At 45.1% G+C, this 20,458-nt stretch overlaps 1 protein-coding gene and 1 long non-coding RNA gene across 5 annotated transcripts; one reads left to right on the forward strand and one right to left on the reverse strand.

Moving 5' to 3' along the window:
* Positions 1 to 28: 28 nt before the first annotated feature.
* LOC115132933 (protein kinase C and casein kinase substrate in neurons protein 2-like) lies at positions 29 to 19,339 on the reverse strand. Of its 4 annotated transcripts, XM_029665655.2 has the most exons (11): positions 19,257 to 19,339; positions 18,906 to 19,062; positions 18,489 to 18,724; positions 14,820 to 14,975; positions 14,039 to 14,214; positions 13,565 to 13,685; positions 9,396 to 9,440; positions 7,124 to 7,248; positions 4,610 to 4,765; positions 2,985 to 3,175; positions 29 to 2,669 (listed from the first exon to the last, which is right to left on the reverse strand). In XM_029665655.2, exons 1-11 carry the CDS (start codon positions 19,311 to 19,313, stop codon positions 2,557 to 2,559), a joined length of 1,533 nt encoding a protein of 510 aa, XP_029521515.1. In that variant the 5' UTR covers positions 19,314 to 19,339; the 3' UTR covers positions 29 to 2,556. The 4 variants fall into 4 exon arrangements, with proteins under 4 accessions (XP_029521515.1, XP_029521516.1, XP_029521517.1 ...); XM_029665656.2 differs by lacking the exon at positions 9,396 to 9,440; XM_029665657.2 differs by lacking the exon at positions 4,610 to 4,765.
* On the forward strand, positions 6,583 to 19,483 carry LOC115132934 (uncharacterized). Its single transcript, XR_003864160.2, has 3 exons — positions 6,583 to 6,885; positions 14,879 to 14,996; positions 19,264 to 19,483. It is a non-coding gene; the product is annotated as an uncharacterized LOC115132934 (long non-coding RNA).
* The last annotated feature ends 975 nt before the right edge of the window (positions 19,484 to 20,458 follow it).

Consider the following 20,458-nt stretch of genomic DNA (forward strand, 5'->3'; position numbering starts at 1 on the left):
GCATTATTGTAACCATGGGAGGCCTGGGTAGAAAAAATCAATTTATTTCTATTATCCTTGATACTGTATGTTTAATTGAAAAAAAAAGGAATGACAACAGTAAAACTTCTCTTTTTGTTCAATTCATTTATAATGTATGCTGTGGGATAACATTGGCAAACTGAGTTGTGCAAGTAAAGTGTGCTGCAGTGTTCTGTTGATGGCATGACCTGAAACCAATGATATACATCTCATGACCTGAAACGCACAGCATAACCTCTCACACTGACAGAAAACTAATATCAAACCAAATCAATCTTCCTTCTTTCGATATGCGGTTGTAGGCATAAAATGTAGGGGATATTTCCAGGAGCATCATGCGTAAACAGTGTTTGCTAAATAATGTACTCACAACAACGTAAGAGCCATAACGTCAACTCCCAATAGGAGAAACCTATACTCGAGATGGGAATTGGGATAGGTCCTAAATAACAGATAGTTTGCCAATACTGGTAATGCACATGTGGTGGCGTTTAAGGGAGTGTTTGTCAATCATTCACTTTTAAAAGAAAATGAGAAATATAATCTCACAGTTATTTGTCAATTACTAATCATAAGTAGGCTCTGGCCCCTCTGGAGATACTACATTATATTTACAAACGCAACAAGACAGCAAATTCACGAGACATTCGCCATAAAACATTCAATTATTGTACAAATGGATTTGTTTCCGAATCACAGCATTTCATCTGACAGAGAACAAAAGCACTTAAGGCATCTTATAAATTAACAGTCTTTGATTTCCAAATAGAAATTTAAATCACAACTCCCTAATCTATAACTGCTTAAATTTGTTCATAGGTTCCTCGCTATTTACATGCAAACATACTTTTATTAAATCGGACCCTCTAGTTTGTGAAAAACAGTAAAAGCTGTGGTTTTTATTGCTGAACGTGCAACATTGTTTTGCTGCCACAAAAAAAAAGTATATTCTCCCAAAGCTTTGAATGGACATCCAGTGCAAGCTACAGCTAAAGCTCCTAGCTTCAAGTGACACACCTTATTGCCAAGCATTCAGTGTGGAAAGACAAAACAACATCCACGATGTAAGAATCTACCAACAGAATGTGAAGTCAATTGAGTGAATAGAGGCTGTCACAAATGGCACCCTATGCCCTACATAGTGTGCTACGTTTGGCCAGAGCCCTATGTGCCCTGGTGAATGTCCCTGATACTAGAATGACCAGCAAACGTGTACAATCAATAGGTGAGCCGATACAATGAAACAATTAAAGAATATACAATCAATTAAAGTTGAGGGGTAAAGGTTACAGGAGAACTTCTGAGTGCGTCACTTATTGTTAAAATGTGGGTTGGCGCAACATGGTTTCAGAGCATTTACAGAATAATATGAAATGCTCTGAGACCAGGCTGGTTGGTGACGGTGGAAGAACTGGATAGAATTCATCATCTCGGTTTCTCTCATTCATCAACTATTCGCTGAGCAAAACACAAATCAGATTTAAAATACAAAAAAAGGCATAACAAGACAAATCTGAACTATAAGCATCAGATAAGAAAGATAATTGTTCTGAACCGGCACTGCCATGAATTCCAAGCCCTTTTCTCAAAATATTTGAAAAGTCAAATAAGAAAACAGGGTTGTAGGTTCTGATATTTCAGACAAATGGCTTTCATGTGGAGAAAAAAATAAAACCTTGATTACTGTCAAAAGGATGGGGTGAAGGATGCTCAAAACAGAGCAAGAAATAACATACAATTAGGAATTCCCCTTATTTCAACATAAGACTACCAAATCAGATCCTGGACTGCAAATTGATGTTACAATAGAATCAGATCTATAAAACAAAAAATATGTATCACCAATTGTCTATGACAAAAATGAATTAAAAGATTCAACTGAGATTACTTTTAGGTCTCCAATCAGTTTCAAATCAAATCTAAAATGTGCTAGACCTCGTGAATGGGACACATGTATATCCTCTCCCATGTCTGTTCACATCTTTTAAATCGGTTAATTCTTTCAACGTCTTCATAACTTCAAGCTACAATTGGAAGGTTACATGTTTCAAATAGCTTTTTATATATTTTCTTCTGTAACAGTAATGGCTTTAAGTAACATTTGCTTTTGTAGCTGGCTTTAGACTCTGTACTGGGTGTCCCATCATAAAGGCTGACAATGAGGGCAGGCTGTAGTTGTAGGAAGATTTGTGCTTAACGACATGGGATCCAGGAAGATACAACAGAGAGAGCTACAACATCATCCTCTTCGATGGGCAAACCCCTTCCTTCTGCCACCCCTTTCACTCACTCACTCACTCACTCACTCACTCACTCACTCACTCACTCACTCACTCACTCACTCACTCACTCACTCACTCACTCACTCACTCACTCACTCACTCACTCACTCACTCACTCCCACGTAGGGGGAGACGGTGAGAGGGGCGAATGCGAAGCCTACCATGCCCACCCTCCTGCCCCATCTCCTCCACTTTCTTTTTCCTCTTCACCCCATCCTTGCTCTCGTTTTCCTCCTCGTCCCTCGCTCGGTCATTACTGGATGTCTTCTACGTAGTTGGCGGGGTAGAGGCCCACCACGCCGTCTTTCAGGCGCCCTCTGCACCAGCCCTGGTCGTCCTCGTTTCCTATCTTGGTGAACTCCTCGCCTTCAGGACAAAAAGGAAAACAGGGAGGAATGGACAGATGATTATGTGGAAAGATGGTGGTAGATGAGCATGTCTTTCTGCTGAGCAGCTTCAAAAAGGATTTGTGACTCAACTCAGCCTCACTCACTTTTCTCTGTGTTTTAATTGTCATAGATGCCATGTCCTGTCAGATCAGTTAAGTAAAATAAGACTGGTGGAGACATCCAGTCCTTTCACTTAGCGGTGGTCATACAGGACAGCAGACTAGAGAATAGGGGGACCGGGCAGGGGTCTCTTAACTCACATAGTCTTTAGTGAATTCACACACACACACACCTGCTTTGAAGCTGAGTTCATCCTGCTCCTGTCCTTCGTAGTCGTAGAGGGCACGCACGGCCACAGACACCCCCGAGGACGCCGGCTCCACCTCAAACGGGTTCCCATCGCCGTTGGCATCCTCAATGGAAAACGGGTTCACCCCAGTCTCCTCATCCGACCACTCTTGCGACTTCTCCACACTACTGACGCTGAACAGACAGAAGCAGCAATCAACATAAGGGACATTTGAAAATGTTACTTGCCCTGCTCACACACCGATTGGACAATCCATCATGCCAGACGAGAGAAGCAGGAACAAAAAGAGTTAATAGGGCATAAAAACAACGACACCAATGTAGAGTACAGCACAACATGTAGAAGGCCCAGCAAATGCATCTCCGAATCCGCCCGGATACAAAGACTGAAAGACTATAGGTTTCTCCCTTCCTCTCTCATATCAGCCAATGGGGGGGGGGGACATGCCTTTTAGGAAACCAATGCTGTGAGGTTTTGTTGGCGAATGGATTTGTGAGTTTGCTTTGACACCACTTGGAATGGACACAGACAGAGTGCTGAGGCAAGGCAAGGCAAGGCAACACAATGACACGAGTACAGTACAAAAGCATGGTTGGAGTTCACCCCATCCACCACTAGAGGGAGGTAGATGTACAGTACCCAGATGAACAAACACCCTTCTTCCCCAGTCAGAAAACCCATAAAACACACACACACACATCCTCACGCACACACGCTCTCTGAAGCCAGGTTACAGTCAGACTCTTGCAGTTGGTACACTCAAACACCAATGGCATCTCATAGTTCCTGCTTTACGCCAGAGAGACAGACACACACCGTTGACTTTATGAGTGCTAGTTTCTCTGTCCTGCCTTGAGTCAATATCAGCCCTAATGTAAAACAGGACCCAATATAGGTTTCCTCACTAAGTTGTAGAAAGGCTTTTGTTTAAAAGTCTAAATTCTATAGAAATTGTATTTTTAAGTTCCAACTTGCAACAGATCTGACTGTAAAGTAAACACCGACAGGAAAAATACACACATACACGCAGAAAGAATGCTCTGGACTTGGCACTGTTAGGAGTGATGACTAATGTAGGTTTGGTGTGATCGCTCACTGAGAGCCCATGCACCGTAACACAGTCTGCCGCTAGCCAGGGAGAGGGAAGGAGAAAGGGGAAAGGAGGGGAGTGGTAGAAAAAGAGAGAGAAAAAAAAGGAGGGGTTACAGAGGGAGAGAAGGCAAAGGGAGGAGAGGAAGGGTACAAGGATAGATGAGGAGAGGAATAAAAGAGAGAAGTAATGGAAAAGAGAGGAAGAATAACAGGAAAGAGTGAAGGGAAAAATAAAGATGAGGACAGAAAGGGTGTGCCTCAATAGTGTGTTATTGAAGTGTTTCTCAGGTGTGCACATTTTTTGTCTTAGCCCAGCACTAGCTCACCTGGTTCCACTACTCAACTAATCAACAAGCCCTGTGTGTTCGTGCTTGGCTGGAACAAATACGTGCAACCCTGAGAAACACGTGTGTGACACTAAAATACTAAATTCACCCAAAGACTGAGGGAGAGGAGAAAAAAAAGAAGAGGGAGAGGGGGAAGAAAAGGGGGGAGAGGGTCTCTCTTTCACCAACGTTTTCACTTCCTCCACTTTTTTGACATTGAGCGGACTGCTGCGGTTGTTGTTGTTGACGACAGCGGGCTGTTCCTTCTCGGTCCCCTGGAGATCCTCGTCGTCATCCTCGAAGGGGTTTGAACCCACCGGCTCTGTGCTTGTGGGCACAGTCAGGCTGACGACACGGAGACACGGAGAGAGGCATTTGTGACACACACACACACCCCCCAAAACACATACTTGTACACATACACACCCTGAATCCAGACATCCAGAAAACCTTTGGATATGAGGGTTTAAGACATAATGGACACACAACTTGTACACAAGTGACACTTCCAACCATAACCAATCAAATAGACCATATGAGCCATGTGAGAAAAAAACACATGACCAGTCTGAGGACACTGACGAGGCAACGCTGGGTACGTATGGTTTTTAGACATCCATCATGACACTAGGACACAGTCACAAACACATGACCAGTCTGAGGACACTGACGAGGCAACGCTGGGTACGTATGGTTTTTAGACATCCATCATGACACTAGGACACAGTCACAAAATAAACATGTTCAGTTAACAAATAAGAAATGGTCAGTTTTCCATTCACACAACATGTGTGATGCTTTTACTAGCATTTTATCAGTGTTTTCCCCAGCGGATACGCTCTGGGGTTGAGAAAACGGTCACACTCTTCACTTCACCAGGAATTCATTCTGAATTCCAATTTGACCCATATAATAGCCCATTTCCCTAGACATTTGAGTTAGATCTGATAGGGTCAGATTGGTTTAAGCAATATGGTAATAGCTCCATTTCCCCCTCTGATTGGCTAGGTCAAAGCATTACCATATTAGTGACACCTATCTTTAAAAAATATATATTATCTAGAGAAGTACCTTGGGTTAGAGGCTGGGGCTAGATTTGGAATTCCACACTAGTCTGTTGTGAGAACGAATTATGATAAAGTTACCCTAGACATTGATCTACGGTCAGCTTTGTATTTACCCCCAATGGCTAAGGTTAGGATTTGGGGAAGGTCAGCTGATCCTAGACCTGTGCTTAGAGACAACTTCAACCAGGAACCTACTGTAGTGTTGTATGTACATCGTATGCTTACAGTGCAGTTGGACCATGGCACGTAGTAGCCATCTGTCCAATCACAACGTCACTGCACTGTGGACACCTTTATTGACAGTCATGGCGCCATGCTCTCTGAGATAACCAAATCTCTCTCAGAGGAGTTGAAACACCAAACAAACACTGAACGGTGGCAACAATGTAACTTTGGTTGGCAGAAGTCAGATAAAAAAAGACTGAGAAGACGTTCACACATCCTTAATGATGTTATATTAGGTCTCACACCAATATCAGCCTGCTTTTCGGTGTTCTTTGTAGATAGACAGAGACAGAGAGAGACAGAGAGATATATATAAAGAGCGTAATACTCAATAGTATTAGTTGCCCATAAACAACTTTTAAAGTGAGCAAATTATAAAATGCCCACATAGCAGTAAACTATCAATTTAAGGGGATAGCTTGATAGATGTACTATCCCTTTAAGGGGGATAGCCAGATAGAACCACTACAAGGGATAGTACATCTATCTTTGATTTTGCTATAGCGCAGAAATGTGGACCAACTCTCAATGCGTGAACACGATAAGGAAGGAGTGAAGTTGTACCTCGGTCCAGACAAGAATTTCACTCTGACCCCCTTTTCCTTATATGGCCATTGTTTGTTCAGTCTATTGCTTGTGCTTTCGTGAGCTGTGAAAATGAATTTCCACTGTAAGTACAACTAATCTTGATCAACACACACTCACCTTCACCCCTGTAGACACAGATATACAGTAGTGTATACAATACGTGTCTCTTATGCTGGTAGGGCGATGCAGACCCATGTTTGGCAATATGCACATCTGATGGATACCAAAAGGTCAAATGCCTTGCGTGCCTCACATTCCTCTCATTAACAACCCTCACACTCCTCCAGCGCCCACTAACACACTCCCCCAGTACCCACCCTACACACACACTCCCCCAGTACCCACCCTACACACACACACTCCCCAGTACCCACCCTACACACACCATGGGTCATGTTTGGCGTAAATGAACCAGTCTGCAACCTTTACAGCCAGTGGGGCACTTCTGTTTTCTCAGGGCTTGTTACAGGAATGTTTACCGTGACCATGGCAACAACTCAGTGGTGGAAGACGTCATTCCAAAGGCTTTTCTCCGGAATGCTTTACCAGCGTTCCCGATCAGCGGCAGAGAGCCTTGTTGTGGAGGTAACAGTAGCTATGATGTTTACATGTGAAAGTGGTGTGGAATGTGTGAAGAGAGCCTTGTGTGTGGAGGAACATTAACTATGATGTTTAGATGTGGAAGCAGTGTGTGGAATGTGTGCAGCAGTGGTAAGAGAGTATTGGAAGCTACATTCCGACACATTTATCTACTGCAACTTGATAAATGTCTTCCCACTTCCTGACAGTGTGTGTGTGTGTGTGTGTGTGTGTGTGTGGTTACCTGCTGCTGCTCTTGGCTGCCTGCTGCTCTTCCATTTGGCTGATGCCCGTCAGGGTGATTCCCTCGGAGGGCTTCTTCTTAGTCTCTCGGCGACTCAGTGTACGGTTCAAATCTATGGACCAGTCCTGACACACACACACACACACACACGATTAGTCACGCACCCTCGGACACAGATGAACATGAGTCACATGCTCAGCTCAAAACGGATTCAGCATGAATGTTCAAAGATTAGTAATTAAAACTGCTTGTCTTAGCAACAATACTACACAAAGGACAAGCATTGAAATAATGCACACACTTACACCCAAGTGCACACTTATTGGAAGTTCCAATGCGCTAACTAGCACAATCACTAGGTAACATTAGGCAAACGTTTCTCAGGCTGTGACTAAACACTGAAGACCAGGGCTGTGGAGTACTGAAACAGTGTGTGTGTGTGTGTGTATAGTTAAGGTAAACACATCCATCACCATAAAGACAGACATAGCACTGAGCCATCACAAACCTCCACCAGAAGCTAAGGAGCAGGCTTGAATCAAAACATCATCCCAACCAACGCCAACAGAACCTCATCCCAACGTTAGGAGAACATTGTCCCAATTCAGGCCCACAGAGAGACACACACACTTTAACATAGTCCAATACTGAGACTCTATCCACAGAAGGACAGGAGCTGTGTTCAGGAGGGTCCTAGACTTACTACAGTTCTAGAGGTTACATAGGGGCTGTGTTCAGGAGGGTCCTAGACTTACTACAGTTCTAGAGGTTACATAGGGGCTGTGTTCAGGAGGGTCCTAGACTTACTACAGTTCTAGAGGTTACATAGGGGCTGTGTTCAGGAGGGCCCTAGACTTACTACAGCTCTAGAGGTTACATAGGGGCTGTGTTCAGGAGTGCCCTAGACTTACTACAGCTCTATGGAGGTTACATAGGGGCGGTGTTCAGGAGGGCCCTAGACTTATTACAGGTTCTATGGAGGTTACATAGGGGCTGTGTTTAGGAGGGCCCTAGACTTACTACAGCTCTAGAGGTTACATAGGGGCTGTGTTCAGGAGGGCCCTAGACTTATTACAGGTTCTATGGAGGTTACATAGGGGCTGTGTTTAGGAGGGCCCTAGACTTACTACAGCTCTATGGAGGTTACATAGGGGCTGTGTTTAGGAGGGCCCTAGACTTACTACAGCTCTATGGAGGTTACATAGGGGCTGTGTTTAGGAGGGCCCTAGACTTACTACAGTTCTAGAGGTTACATAGGGGCTGTGTTCAGGAGGGCCCTAGACTTACTACAGCTCTAGAGGTTACATAGGGGCTGTGTTCAGGAGGGCCCTAGACTTATTACAGGTTCTATGGAGGTTACATAGGGGCTGTGTTTAGGAGGGCCCTAGACTTACTACAGCTCTAGAGGTTACATAGGGGCTGTGTTCAGGAGGGCCCTAGACTTACTACAGCTCTATGGAGGTTACATAGGGGCTGTGTTTAGGAGGGCCCTAGACTTACTACAGCTCTAGAGGTTACATAGGGGCTGTGTTCAGGAGGGCCCTAGACTTATTACAGGTTCTATGGAGGTTACATAGGGGCTGTGTTTAGGAGGGCCCTAGACTTATTACAGGTTCTATGGAGATTACATAGGGGCTGTGTTTAGGAGGGCCCTAGACTTACTACAGCTCTGGAGATTACATTTCCCATATAACTCTACGTTTTCCCAAGTCACTCCCTGTTCCCACAGATATAACAAGTGGGTTGTTCTCGAAGTTCAAAGGTCAGTTTTAGGGCCTGACTGGTGAACCCAGAGGGCCAAATTACATCACATGACCTGGCAGGCACCATGTGACCCCCTGCAGGGTTCACAGGGGCTGACACGAGGTCAGAAGTCACCACGGGGTGAAAGGTTAAAGAGAGGAACTCTGAATGAGGGAAAGATGAGAGAAGGAGTCTTCTGGAATACAGACATCCAGGAAGACAAACATCCATAGGATGAGGCAGGGGGAGGAGTAGTCACGCACATCCCCACACGGGACATACATGACAGACGTGGTGACGAGGCCATTCATCAGACAGACGTGTGTGTGTGTGTGTGTGCACTTCCTTGTGTGTTTTCAGGTGCTCCTCGTAAAGCATTAGGAGGGCCAGAATGGGCACATAAACCGAACACACACACACACACACACACACACAAAGAGAAAATGCAAACAGAGGAAGGGGAGTGAGGTAAATAACCCTCCCCCCAGGAACCACGGTGATAGAATAGTCCTTCCCAGGCAGAACTCACTACAATGGACCTTCTGGACCTAGAGGAGCGGGACCAGTCCACATTCTGTCAAATGGAGGGGTGGGGGGGGGGGTTGGACAAGACAGGAACATTATTTCCAAGTAAAGAACAGCCATTTAAAGAACAATGCTTTAACATCTAAGCACAGTATCAGTTAGTCTGTGATCATGAAGAGGTGTCGTGATAAACGTTGCTCTTCAATTTAGTGTTATGTTGATGTGGAGTTTGTGTTATGGTCCTTTTAAATGCTCTTCTTCTAGCACTACGAACATCGATTTCAGAGGAGATTCTACCTCACTCAAATGCTTGTTTTTAATTACTGAATGAACCTATGTAAAGTAACTGGATAAGAGCAGGTGCAAAATCAGTGTTCCTCAATCCATACCAGGGGGCACTTATTTCCTTATTTTGCTTTTCTATCTTCTGTTTTGTAACATGGTTTGACACCAACGCCATGCCCTTATGTTGTGACAGCGCCATCAGTTCCTCTTGGATAGAGCTTGGTTACGATCTGCGCATTGAAGACAAGTCAGTATTCGGTACAACCTGACAGACAGGATTGGTGTCTATCTGTGTGTGTGTGTGTGTGTCCTATCAAATGACAGAAAAATGCTGGGGAGATTGCACACTGTCACAATGGGCTTTTGTGTGGTACGACGCGTCACAGTATGTCCTTACTATAGCTTTAAGTACAACTCGACGAATGCCTTGACGAACTCAATGCACCTTAAAATGACTAAATCCAAATTGAAACAGTGTAGAAAATATAATGGATCTATATTTATAGTTTCTTGACCTTCCAGCTCGCTAATAATCACTAGACATTCAGGGAGCATAAAAAATAAATCAAATAACAACGGGTAGATGCGGCTGTCATGGCATTTCATCAGCCGGTGATTGTCAAGCAAATAACTATCGGTCTCACGGTAATTGACTGTTAATTAACATAAACATGTTTAACATCTCCTGGCTTCCACACACAGCCTCCAAGCCATTGATGCAGACCTTCAGAACATCTACATTTTAAAAGTCTAATAAACCCATGTAATATAGCCCTACACCATCACAATTAAACCATTATTTATTTTAGACAGGTCTAAAGAAGCATGATATGAAGAAAATGTTTAACAGAATAGCATACTCTGAGTTGTCCGTATGTTAGGTCCTGATCTGGCTATGCCAAATGGCTGATGGCTACACTAGTTCATTTAGCAGACAAGATTTGCTTAGAATTCCATGGCATTATTTAATAGTGTGAAGAATACAATTGAACAAAGCTGAATAAAATAGGAAGCATATTTTCTCCAAGCGATGAGGGAGTGCACACGTGTGGTTATTCTGTGTTGAGCTGTTAACAAAGAAACAGGTATTCCTATATGCTTAATTTAGAGTTATTATTAATGTAACTTTAGTTGTTCTACAAACGCTGGTCTATACGTTTTGATTTTTAAATACATTGTAAGGTCGCATGACGCGACTAATGAGGATTTGAAAAAAGTTGCTCGAAAGGCATGAGTGCTGCTTTGTTTTTAGCGCAGGCTGTACACACTACATCAGCCACTCATTCACAATTTGACAAGCACTTGATAATCCATAGAATGTCCTGGCGGCATCCCCTGGCTGTAATGCACCCCCCCAAAAATCCATGCCTTTTGCGTTGCGCCGAATCACGTCATCGGTCAGAGGCTACAAGTGAAGAAAGACACATGGGGGACGCAATAGTGTGCATCCTTATCCAATTCCGAAGTGTATATTGAAGATATTGGAACTGTCCACATTTACTTTTCGTCAGCCAACAAGATGAGTAGGCCTAACGAACAGCAAAAGCATTAGCCTATGTCAATCTACCATCCCCCATAGTACACATTTTGACCTATTCTATTCTGTGCGAGAAATAAATATTCCAAACATAGTCTGGGACAGTTGTGGGATGCGCTAGATCCCAAATTAATACAACATTAAAAACATTAAAAATAATTTATTTTATTACACAATGTGATTGACACAACAGATCAGAACGTTTAGCTTAAAATATTGATAAACTATTAGCTATTTTTTTCACATTATAAGCGCAAAAAAATGTGCACATGGTAGTAAGCAATAAATGCAAATGTTCCATTAGCGGGAAAACACCATTATCAAAAGTGACAGCAAATGCAATTATGCATGTAATGCTTTATTATAAAGGTGCATTTTTATGGTGAAAATTATCTTTACAAAACTTGAAACTCACTCACTGCTTATGAATGCCATTTAGGCTCTACACTCTTTGTAAAGCTGATTAATGTGCTACATTTTAAAGAAGTTATTTGGCCACTTTAGTTGTGATACAAACCTTATTAAAACATATCGGCCTATGGGTTAGGCTACATGAGGTGTGTGAGTATGATTAGAAAAAGTCACAAAAAAGGCATTGTTTCTTATGCTGGGCATCATTCACAAGTGATAATATATAATTCACAAGCTAATATTGTCACCCATCAGACTATTCTTGATTTAATCTGGTCTTCACATATACTAAATAACATATGTGTGAAATTTGTTTTGATTTCGAATGGGACCATTATCATTCACCTGTATCGAAACAGGGGCAGCGGAAACAAATACATGTCATCTATGCACTTAAATAGTGCATGGAGGACACTTTCCCCGTGGTTTATTTTCCTGCCAGCCAGGTAAGCTATACTCCTGTTGTAAATATAAGCAATGTGCTTAATATTAGGAAAGTTAAAAAAATATATATATAGTAGGCCTAGCCTATAGAAAGGTAAGTCTCCTCTTTTTAGTAGAGGTCATCACTGTTTTCTCACAATTGCATCGCCTATTGAAATGTTGCGCAACATGAGCTCTCATTAAGTGTTTGATTCGATTTGTTATTACATTTGCATTGATGTCAGAGTGACTAGAGGGACAATAGAGTGCTGATTGCCAGGCAGCTAGCAAGTTTGGTAGGCTACTAATGACCATCAGCAGCATCAGAGCTTGGAGATCCTTATTACCGTGATTAAACGATCACATGGAATTTGACTGCCTTCATGACTTGTGACTGCTGTTGTGGCGGAAATACGGTCACCGCAACAGATCTAATTAGGGACTATTTTTTTAAAATTCTGACGACATGGAAATAGCATATTCAGCACGACCCTTAGGACCTCGAAGACAGAATGCAGCCCCCGAAGCAAAATGACTTAGACACCCCTGACCTAGAGGGAGAAACGGCGGAGTGGGAAGAGTTGTTCCAATGGAATTTTTCCACAGAGCCATAAATCTTGTTGAGTTATTAATACCAATGTAATAACGTCTCTGCCTCACCATGTACCTCAAACTCAGAACCGTTCACCGACACTGAGCAAATCTCTCTCTCCCATTTCCTCAATACTCTCCCAATATGTGTACCTCAAACTGGGGCCAGTTCATTGGAGCTAAACCCCTCTCTCTCTCTCCCATTCCTCTCCCATCATCTCCACTCTCCCCGTACCTCAAACCGGGGCCAGTTCATTAGAGCTAAACCACTCTCTCTCTCTCCCATTTCCTCAATACTCTCCCAATACGTGTACCTCAAACTGGGGCCAGTTCATTGGAGCTAAACCCCTCTCTCTCTCTCCCATTCCTCTCCCATCATCTCCACTCTCCCCGTACCTCAAACCGGGGCCAGTTCATTAGAGCTAAACCACTCTCTCTCTCTCCCATTTCCTCAATACTCTCCCAATACGTGTACCTCAAACTGGGGCCAGTTCATTGGAGCTAAACCCCTCTCTCTCTCTCCCATTCCTCTCCCATCATCTCCACTCTCCCCGTACCTCAAACCGGGGCCAGTTCATTAGAGCTAAACCACTCTCTCTCTCTCCCATTTCCTCAATACGTGTACCTCAAACTGGGGCCAGTTCATTGGAGCTAAACCCCTCTCTCTCTCTCCCATTCTTCTCCCTCATCTCCCCTCTCCCCATACCTCAAACTGGGGCCAGCTCATTGGAGCTAAACCCCTCTCTCTCCCATCATCTCCCCTCTCCCCATACCTCAAACTGGGGCCAGCTCATTGGAGCTAAACCCCACTCTCTCTCCCATCATCTCCCCTCTCCCCGTAACTCAAACCGGGGCCAGTTCATTGGAGCTAAACCCCTCTCTCTCTCTCCCCCATTCCTCTCCCATCCTTCTCACTCATCCCGTACCTCAAACTGGGGCCAGTTCATGGGCATGCCAGGACCGTGGTTGGAGCGGAACCACTTGAGGTCCTCCACAGCGTCAGCAGCAGAGATAGTGTCCTCCAACGTGTGGTAGACTGTCTGGAATCTAGAGAGGGAGAGAAGAGGAAGACAGGAGAGCGAGAGAAAGGGAGCGAGAGGGTACATCAGCATTTCCCTAATGATGGATGGTGAACCATGCCCAATCCCAAATCCCCCCCTCTAGGTAGATCTGGGTTGTAGAAATCCAAATGGACCCATATCCCCTACGCCCTAACCACTCCTGTAGATACAAGAGGATTGAATAGCAGCCAATCAGAAGGCAAATAAAGCTATGAAGGTTAGGATGCAGAGGCTAGGGGTCCATTTGGAATTGATATGGAGAAGTGGAGGGGTCTTCCTCGTTATTTGTGGAGGTGTCACAGCCTACTTGTGATTGGTGGAGAGGCGGAGGTGTCTTACTTGTGATTAGTGGAGAGGTCGAGGTGATGCTTGACTTCCAGCAGAAGTTCTTTGAAGAAGGTGATGCGTTTGTCCTCAAACTGCTGCCATTGCTCAAACACCTGCTCCATGTTCTCCATGTACTGGGGAGTCACCTTGTCCAGCTCCTCCAGAGACTTCTCATAGCGCTCCTTAGTCTGGGACCCAGAGGATCATACAGGGAAGCACACACACACGTAAGGAGACATACACACAGGGAAGCACACACACACGTAAGGAGACATACACACAGGTAAGCACACACACAGGTAAGGAGACAAACACACAGGTAAGCGCACACACACACGTAAGGAGACATACACACAGGTAAGCACACACACACAGGTAAGCACACACACAGGTAAGCACACACACAGGTAAGCACACACACACACACACACACGTAAGCACACACACAGGTAAGCACACACACAGGTAAGCACACACACAGGTAAGCACACACACACGTAAGGAGACACACACAGGTAAGCACACACAGGTAAGCACACACAGGTAAGCACACACAGGTAAGCACACACACACACACACAGGTAAGCACACACACAGGTAAGGAGACATACACACAGGTAAGCACACACATGGACACACGGAGCTGAAACATTTGCTCCATATTGTCAGGATACTCAAATGGTCACAGAGTCACATTCCAGCCATGACACACAACATAGACATAAAACACGTGTCCACACAGAGATGATTTAACACCAGTGTAACCCCTTCCCCCTCCCACCCCCATCCCTACCTTCTCCATCTCCTGCTGGCACTTCTCCACCTTGTCCTGCATTTTCTTCTGGGCCTCAGGGTTGCTGTTGTTCTCCAGCTTGCTGTTGTTCTCCCGGCTGGTGGCCAGCTTCTCTTCCTTACAGGCCCCGTGGTACACCTTCTTCATCGTCTCCATCTGCCATATGGCACAGAGAAGGTAAGGTACAGCGGTTAACATCATGCTTATGTAGCTAATGGATAACCAAGTTAGCATGGCGCAGTAGCTAAGTGACTATTCAATATGATTCCACCCTTTCAGTGGTAGACACAAGCTTAGGAACAAGACCAGCTCTAGCCTTTTGGGGGCCATAAGCAAGTTTGGTAGGCTACTACCTCGCAGGCAAAACATTTAGTGGCCCACCTCTTGGCTGCGGAGAGAAATGTGCAGTTTTAAAAGAGCCACTGAACACGCTGATTGGCTCGTATTTTTCTGTTGCTCATTAGTAAAACAAGATTTCAGTCTTGGAGGCATGTTTCCTGACTCATTCTGCAATTGGTTAATGTTTGTCCCCCATGAGACACTGTAGACACGGAAGCCTATTTCACTTCCTTAAAACCCCCAGAATCAATCTAAGACAACTTAAGAAATCTGTCATTAATTTTGACGTTTTTGCAGAGGATGTCTTAGTTGCACAATTTTACATCTAAGGTGTTTGGTTAAGTATTTGTCAAGTAAAAGAGATATGCGACGTGTTGTCTCATGTAAACAAAATCGGAGCCGCTGGGCAGGTGTGTCTCACTGTATGCTGTCACCGCAGCTGTTCACCCCATGTTAGTGGCTAAACGGACATCGTCAAATCAAAACCCAACCTTCATTTACCCGTTGTGGCGTACGGATCTTCCAAACTTGGTTTTAGATTAGACTATTATCATATCTACACTTTGTAGTCTTTACACTTTTTGAATTCTAGAATAACTGTTTCTGACTCATATCGAGACCGTTTTCAAAGGGATTCGTTGCCATTCTACACATTTTGCCATGGGGCGGGAATAATGTCGCTTATTGGCTGGGCTGACACTGCTAAGGAACAATGCTTTTTCAAAAGAATAAAAGGTGAGAGGAATGGTGGCGGGGGTCTTTGAAAGGCAAGAGAATGATTAAGTCAAGGTAACAAAATAATACGATAATGAAAGTCTTAAAGACTAAGCACCCAATTCAGACTCTGGTAAACAAAGAGGTGGAAACTAAAATAGACTTAGGAAAATCTCTGACGATTGGCAAAACCTGTCCACCTAACAGCTGGGTTTTGATTCAATCTACATCAAATGGAAAGAGGGAATGAGAGAAGTGGGGAATGAGAAGTGGACAAGGCCATTAGTTCCTGTTGTTTGGGACAGGGCCAGAGTGGCAGCAATGTTCTTCTCCCACTTATAATGGGATCTCTGATAAAGGCCACATAGCCAAAGAACAGAGGGAACAGCCTGTCTGCCATTGGCTCTGATTATATCATAGAACGGAAGCTGTCTGTGTGTATCTGTGTGTGTGTGTGTGTGTGTGTGTGTGTGTGTGAGAAAGATAGAGCAAGTTGGAGTGTGAGATTTTAAATATGGAATGTGTTCTATCAGTGTTATTGTGTGTGTGTGTATGACGAGATTGAAACGTGTGTGTGTGCGCACACGCGGTAGACAAGGCCATTCCACCCGCTTCTTTTAAGACAAGACAGTTAGCCCGCCCGCCCGCCAGCCAGCCAGCCAGGAAGACTCAGATTGTGAAACTGGTACACTACAAACTGCAGACTGTTCCAGAACTCCCAGGTCAGAGGAGTGACATCAGACATCATTTGAGTGTGTGTGTTTGTGTGTTGGTTTGTGCAAGTAGGAGTATGTGTTCATCTGCACTACTACTAGCCAAAAGCACAGCAGAGCAGCCCAGTGTATTTCCCACACCATTAACCAATCAAGGCGCCACAGAGAAACTGAGAGCCGGTTCGACACACAATGGCCTTCCCTTTCGTAGCAGCTGCCTGTGTGGCCAGTGTAAAGTTACACGCCACTGCTTCCTATGAATGGCCAACACTAATGAAATAGCCTGTTTATATAGAAAATAAAATGTTAGTCTCAAAGAAAATGTGAGATTATGTCTAGATGCTTTTTAAAGTGGAGATCTAGTTGATAAACTGCCAGGCTGGGCTGATGAGACAGTGGATTGAGCAGTCAGATGGAAAATAGTAAACAGGCATTCTAACATCATAGATTTAGCCGGTGGTAACTTGTGGATTATAAACTGGGTGGTTCGAGCCCTGAATGCTGATTGGCTGAAAGCCATGGTATATCAGACTGTATACCATGTGTATGACAAAACATGTATTTTTACTGCTCTAATTACATTAGTAACCAGTTTATAATAGCAATAAGGCTCCTCGGGGGTTTGTGATATATGGTCAATATGCCACGGCTAAGGGCTGTGTCCAGGTACTCTGCGTTGCGTTGTGTATAAGAACAGCCCTTAGCCGTGGTATATTGGTCATGTACCACACCTCCTCTGGCCTTATTGCTTAGAAAGACACCGGCTGGATGGTGGTTTAAACGAATCAGCATTCAGGATTACACCCACCATTGTATAAATAGCACTAATGGCCTGTTTGTTGTACAGCATCGCAGCTAGTACAGGAGAGAAGGAGCTGCAAACAGTGAAAGCAGTGAGTCAGTGATATGTGTCCAAGTGAACTGAGGGGTGATGGGAATAATTGTGGTGGTTATTGCAGAAATCAACGGACTGATAAATGCAAGGTAAAGCTGGTGTGTGTGTATTGCCCGCTCTCGCGAGCGTGCGTGTATTGCCCGCTCTCGCGAGCGTGCGTGTATTGCCTGCTCTCGCAAGCGTGCGCGTATTGCCAGCTCGTGTATGTATTGTCTGCATGCGTGCATATATCGTCTGCGTGCATGCGTGTATTGTCTGCGTGTGCGTATATATATATAAATATATTCTCTCTGCATGCTGAGTGTATTGTCTGCGTGTGTGTATTGTCTGCATGTGTGTATTGCCTGCATGCATGTGTGTGTGTGCATTGTCTGCATGTGTGTGTGCATTGTCTGCATGTGTGTGTGCATTGTCTGCATGTGTGTGTGCGCATTGTCTGCATGTGTGTGTGCGCATTGTCTGCATGTGTGTGTGCGCATTGTCTGCATGTGTGTGTGCGCATTGTCTGCATGTGTGTGTGCATTGTCTGCATGTGTGTGTGCATTGTCTGCATGTGTGTGCATTGTCTGCATGCGTGTGTGTGTATTGTCTCTGTGTGTGTGTGTATTGTCTGCATGTGTGTATTGTCTGCATGTGTGTGTGTGTGTGTGTGTGTGTATTGTCTGCACGTGTGTGTGTGTATTGTCTGCACGTGTATTGTCTGCACGTGTGTGCGTGTATTGTCTGCACGTGTGTGCGTGTATTGTCTGCACGTGTGTGCGTGTATTGTCTGCGTGTATTGTCTGCACGCGTGTATTGTCTGCACGCGTGTGTATTGTCTGCACGCGTGTGTATTGTCTGCACGCGTGTGTATTGTCTGCACGCGTGTGTATTGTCTGCACGCGTGTGTATTGTCTGCACGCGTGTGTATTGTCTGCACGCGTGTGTATTGTCTGCACGCGTGTGTATTGTCTGCACGCGTGTGTATTGTCTGTGTGTGTATTGTCTGTGTGTGCACGACTCCCCAACCTCTTTCAGTTTCTTGGCCCAGGGTTTCTGGGCCTTGCGGAAGCCGTCGTCAGCCTCCTTGGTCTCCTTGAAGCCTCCGATCATCTGTTTGTGGTAGTAGTCCCTCTGCCACACCTTGAGCTTCTCAAAGTCCTCCCCCATCAGCACTGCCTTTACCTCCATGTGGAGCTCGCTCACCTTCTCCGCCTCCGTGCACAGGGCACCCCACGCCCGCTCCAGGGTCCCGTACTGAGGGCCTGGGGATGCACATGATTAGATAATAACACACATGCTTACGGTGATGGAGAGTGCAGAACTGAGAGTCCAGAGGGGTGACGGGAACAGAGGGGTGAAGGAGTGGAACACACACACACACCTGTCTCCAGTGCTTGGACCACTGACGTGTGTGTGTGTGTGTGTGTGTGTGTGTGTGCCTACCCTTCTCTATAAGCTGTCTCCAGCGTTTGGACCACTCTGTGAGCTGCTGTGCGTAGGACTTCTCGATGCGCGCCCGCTCATGGAGACAGTTCATCAGGTCGTTACACAGGCGACTGCCATCGTCCACCCGCCTCACTGTCCGCTTGTAATTCCCCACCTGGGAGAGAGAGAGGAAGGGAGAGAGAGAGGGAGGGAGAGATACTTGGAGTTATGGGGGGGGGGGGGGGGCAGGTGAGAGGGTGTGTGTGTGTGTGGCAGGGTGGGAGTTGAGTGTGCAGCTACGTGCATATCATATAATGACGTATGTTTGTTAATTGTATGTGTTATACTGTATGTTGTCTACCGTCTCACCTCCCAGAAGCTGTCACTGGAGACGTCGACCATGGAGTCATCGTAGGAGCCGGACATGGCTGCTGCCCTCGGTACCCACAGTCCTCAGGGGCTGAAACACACAGTCAACAACACCATAACACACAGCAGACTGGCTGTTCTACAGACTGGCTGCAGGGGACAGGACAGCACTGAGGTCTTCAAAAAAAAGTGCTATTTTTATTGCATTAAATAAAAGTTTTACTTTCTACCCTAGCTGGGTCTTTCCTTAGGTCCTGTCTGTCTGTCCAGTCTTTCCAAGGGCACTGGGATGTGCTGACAGCGTCTGGTGTTCTACCACGTGTAGAGAGCCCTGTGTGGGGCAGACTTAATACTCTGACCCCCTGGCTTCAGCATGGCCTAGTGGGGCTACTAGCCTACGTAGCATATGAACGAACACACACAAGAGACAGACAACTAGCCTACTCATTTCTCTCCATGAGTAGGAAAACGAAGCCTGTATATGAAGGGTATGACAGTGAGAGAGGAAACCCGAAGACAGAAAGAGATTTCACAGGCTGACTTTAAAATCAGTCCGTCACACACACACACACACTTTAGTTTCACTACAACCATAGTACACAAAGTGGCAGCTGGGAGCAGAGCATCATTCTGTTGCTGTGTTTTCTCAGACAACAAGTAAAAGCCTGTTACCATAAAAGGCTCCAAACAACACCCAGGCAACGTAATTATCACGCCGTCACTGTGACACTCCTGAGAAATGCTGAGCTGGGGCCACGGCCAAAGATGTGATCCGAGAGAGAAAGAATTAACAAGAGGGGCAACGGAGCGAGACAGATAGGAGTGTGTGCAATCTGTAATCTGGTGTGAATCTAAACAGCAGGTGAGTGTGTTCACCCATTTCAAAAACCTTACAGCCTGAAAAACAACAACACACAGCTCTGTGCAGAGTGGCACAGAGGGCCTAGTGTGTGTGTGACTTATCTGTCGTTTTAGCACACTGTGGGGAGCTTCCGTTTGCTGAGTGACAAGAGAGCGGAACTCCACTGACAGAAAGACCTCTGTTCCTCTCCATCCTCCTCTCTTGATCTACCCCCCTCTGTCTGATTTCTCTCTCTCAATCGCTGCTCTCTCCATCCTCTGGTCTATCTTCAGCTTCCAAGTAGGCCCCTGATCCTCTCGCCATCTCTTCATGATTGTGTGTAAGATAGTGTGTGTTTCCT

This window comes from Oncorhynchus nerka, linkage group LG8, assembly GCF_034236695.1.
Source record: "Oncorhynchus nerka isolate Pitt River linkage group LG8, Oner_Uvic_2.0, whole genome shotgun sequence".
NCBI lineage: Eukaryota > Metazoa > Chordata > Actinopteri > Salmoniformes > Salmonidae > Oncorhynchus > Oncorhynchus nerka.